General features: G+C 41.3%; 2 protein-coding genes across 2 annotated transcripts; one reads left to right on the top strand and one right to left on the bottom strand.

Annotated features, from left to right (window-relative positions):
- The first annotated feature begins 365 nt into the window (after nucleotides 1-365).
- Nucleotides 366-2,417, top strand: LOC111865975. Its single transcript, XM_023854421.2, has 2 exons — nucleotides 366-522; nucleotides 1,645-2,417. The coding sequence occupies exons 1-2, from the start codon at nucleotides 390-392 to the stop codon at nucleotides 2,367-2,369; spliced, it is 858 nt and encodes a 285-aa protein (XP_023710189.1). The 5' UTR covers nucleotides 366-389; the 3' UTR covers nucleotides 2,370-2,417.
- LOC111865974 lies at nucleotides 515-2,860 on the bottom strand. The gene is made up of 3 exons (XM_023854420.2): nucleotides 2,842-2,860; nucleotides 2,437-2,796; nucleotides 515-1,582 (listed from the first exon to the last, which is right to left on the bottom strand). Exons 2-3 carry the CDS (start codon nucleotides 2,730-2,732, stop codon nucleotides 673-675), a joined length of 1,206 nt encoding a protein of 401 aa, XP_023710188.1. The 5' UTR covers nucleotides 2,733-2,796; nucleotides 2,842-2,860; the 3' UTR covers nucleotides 515-672.
- Between the last annotated feature and the right edge of the window lie 1,083 nt (nucleotides 2,861-3,943).

Genomic DNA, 3,943 nt, shown 5'->3' with positions numbered 1-3,943 from the left:
GTGGGCGATGTCTACTCGTTCGCAGAAACACTGACTGTTTTATCTTGTATAGCCAAACAAGAAGTAGTCTGTTTTGAAATATAGCCAAGCAGTGTCAGAACTTTCAAGGCTAGCGTTGTGTTTAGGCTGATTTCGCACCGGGCCCGTCTGAGCCAGTCACGTCCAGTCGCGTCGGACTCACGTTGACTCATCTGACTGGCTTCACATAGCAACACAAGGAAATGTCCTAATCTCTTTCACACTGCACGCGTCTTGCCCAGTCCAGTCCTGGCCAGTCCAGTCATGACTGGCCAGGACTCATCCGGTTGAATTTCTTGCCAGTCTTCGTGCGTCTCGCTCATAAGTCACACGCGCTTTAATCGGTTTCATGTGTAACATATTGTTGTAATATGGATGTCGAGAAACTGATAATTCTAGTGAGAAGTAGACGTGAAATATATGACACAAAGGACCCAAACCATCGAAATAAAGACTACATTGCTAGTGTTTGGAGAAGCATAGCAGAAGAATTACAAACAACTGGTACGAACTTTTTATTTATATTATTTCATGTACAAAAATTTATGAACTTGTGAACCAATTGTTGGTTGTAGTAGTATAATTTGTCAGGTAGTTAAAATAATAATATTATTACAACCTACGTAAATATTAAAAGTGACAGACTGCACATAATTACGCACATTTGCCATCTTGCCAAGGCACAGAACCGACAGGAGAGAGAAAATAATCCTTCAATTTGTCTCTAATTTTTACTGCTTCAATACTTCCTCTGTGATGTGATGTAGGCGCTAGAGATCTTAACTGAGGAATATTAACATTTTCTTCCAGAAAGTTATTTTCTAAGATAGAGTCATTGTCATTTCCTCTTTGACGTATATAATTATGTAGTACACATGCACTTCTTATTGAACCTTCTGCCAATTCAACGTTAGTGGCAATACTCGTTTGGAAAATTCCAAATTTTCGTACAAGTATTCCAAAAGCACATTCCACTGTGCGACGTGCTGCTGATAATCTATAATTAAATACGCGTTTGGAATAATGAAGATCTCGTCGAGCGTATGGTCTCATGATGTTAGTTCTCAGCGGGAAAGCCTCATCGCCTACTAAATAAAATGGCATCACTACGTCAGTACCAGGAATTTCCTTAGGATTTGGAATATTCAATCTTCCATCTAGGAAAGCTTTGCCCATTCCCGATTCATTGAAAATTGTACTGTCATTGTCCCGACCATACGCGCCAACATCTATCATGATAAAATTACTATGAGCATCAGCAACTGCCATCAAAATAATAGAATGGAAATGTTTGTAATTATAATATTGTGAACCTGCATGGGGTGGGCATTTTATTGCACAATGTTTACCGTCTACACTGCCAATACAGTTAGGCATTTTGCACACTTCATTAAACGATTCTGCACTTTCGTTCCATCTTTGTGTTGTAGGAACAGGCATACATAACGGCTGTAGAATTCTCCATACTGCTGAATTCATTTCTGTGATTATATAATGGATGGTGCTTATTCCAATACGAAAAGCGTAGCTTAGTGACGTAAATGTTTCTCCTGTGGCCAAATACCTAAGAAGAAAAAAGAAATATCATTCCATTGGGGTCATATTTTATTTGTATTGTCTTTTCAGATAAGGAGGCCAGATTTAAATGGCAGAATTTGAGAAGTAATTATATGCGAGAAAGAAGGAAGCTGAGTACAATACCATCTGGTTCCGCCGCAGATAGTTCAAAAATAACTTGGCCCTTCTTCACCTTGCTCTCATTTTTGGATGTTAGTCTCAGCCACAAGAAAACAACGGGAAACGTTCCCAACACAGAAAGCGGAAGTATGGAAGAAGAGTCGCAGCAAAATACTGAAGAAGAAAGTCATGAGGCTGGAGAAGAAGAGAGCCAGAATGTTTCTAAAATTAATGCTACTGAAAATTTTGAGTCACAAAATACGAAAGATACTTCCTCAGAGAATAGAAAACGGAAGAAACCTGGAGCATCTGGACAAGATTACATCGATAAGATGTACCTGAACATGCTGGAGAAGGTGACCACTAGACGTCAAGATGATGATGATCCAGATTTCATGTTTCTAAAGAGTCTACTTCCTAGTATTAAGAAACTGGGGCCCCTTGAAAATCTAGAGTTCAGAGGGGAGGTAATACAATTATTGAGACATAAATTAACATCTGCGTCCCCTGTTCAGTTTCCCTCCAATCCATCTTCTGTTCAGTCAAGATATGATCAATATTCTCGGTCATCATCATCACCTGGGGCCTATTCTGAGTTCTCCATCCAGACAGATCAGCAGGTAGTTAATCAGCCATTGTCTCAAACATGTGAATTTCAAAATTATCAGCTTTGAGCCATGCCTTTATACTTCTTTTCTCAATAAAGAGTAACAAATAAGCAAGTATTAACTTTATTCTCACCTGAGATAAACAGCTAATCGTTCCTGTGGTGATATAGAAGCTCTGTAGTTTGTATTTTGTTTCACTATGTAGTCATGCAACATATTTTCTAGCTCATAGAATCTTTCACTACTCATTCGAAAGTAGTTATAAAATTTCCTTGGATCATTTAATAAATCTGGAAACAGATGTTTGAAAGTACCAAATGCATCTCTCTTCATGTTAATAGGATGAATCCAAAACATTTTCTTTCGCCTTCTTTCCCTCCTCCTCTGCAATCTTCTAAGTATAATAAACGCAATCATTTCCACGTCCATCTGGCCAGGAGAAAGAATGATCACTGACTGACAAAGACGTATTCAGTATGAAACCTAATGACTGGACTGGACTGGCGTTGACGTGACTGAACTGGACTGGCGTTGACGTGACTGGACTGGACTCATTCGGTGCGAAAGGACCCTTAGCTGTCCACCATGGCCTCGTGTTTGGAAGAAGCTGAAATTGAGAATCAACTTATAAGTGACACTGATTCAGACTGCTTGTACCGATGACTCTGAGAGTTGCGAGGGAGAAAGTGAATCCGAAATTGAAGTCGATGAAGAACCAGCATGGCAAGAGGAGTGTGAATAATTATTCAGGTGGAGCTGTGGGCAAACTGTGGCAAACAGTTATAGCATCTGTCGTCGAACCTGGAAATGGACAAATAAACTATTTTTCCATCTCCTGGATCTGAACAGTTACATCCTGTTGTCACACAGAGAATTTCTTCTCGCTCTTGTGCGGAACATGCTGGAAGGGGTCCACTTCGCCCTCAACGGCCCAGGGGTCGAACCCCTGCCGTTTCATTGGAGATACCTCGATTATAGGAGCTCAAACCACATCACTGGCTGTTGATTTCAATGAAGAACCATCATCTTCGCCGGCAACCTGGGGACCAACACACCAGCATGGCAAGAGAAGTGTGAATAATTATTCAGGTGGAGCTGTGGGCAAACTGTGGCAAACAGTTATAGCATCTGTCGTCGAACCTGGAAATGGACAAATAAACTATTTTTCCATCTCCTGGATCTGAACAGTTACATCCTGTTGTCACACAGAGAATTTCGTCTCGCTCTTGTGCGGAACATGCTGGAAGGGGTCCACCTCGCCATCAACGGCCCAGGGGTCGAACCCCTGCCGTTTTATCGGAGATATCTCGATTATAGGAGGCCAAACCACATCACTGGCCGACTTCCTGTACTTCGCAATTGAGGTGTCGTGTGTGTTTTTCGNATCTCGATTATAGAAGGCCAAACCACATCACTGGCCGACGTCCTGTACTTCGCAGTTGAGGTGTCGTGTGTGTTTTTCGCGTGGAAAACGAAGAACCGTCCGGACAAAGTGCGTGAATTGCGACATCAGACACTGGATTTCTGGATGTTTCCAAGATTTCCATACGAAGCCAACAGTCCGTTAGACGACGGAGGTGGGAAGAGAGACAACTTATAAAGCTGGTGACCAAAAATCATGTAAGTAGAAAAAGAATTTA

This window comes from Cryptotermes secundus, unplaced genomic scaffold (genome assembly GCF_002891405.2).
Source record: "Cryptotermes secundus unplaced genomic scaffold, Csec_1.0 scaffold5019, whole genome shotgun sequence".
NCBI lineage: Eukaryota > Metazoa > Arthropoda > Insecta > Blattodea > Kalotermitidae > Cryptotermes > Cryptotermes secundus.
This window is presented reverse-complemented; position numbering and strand designations above follow the sequence as displayed.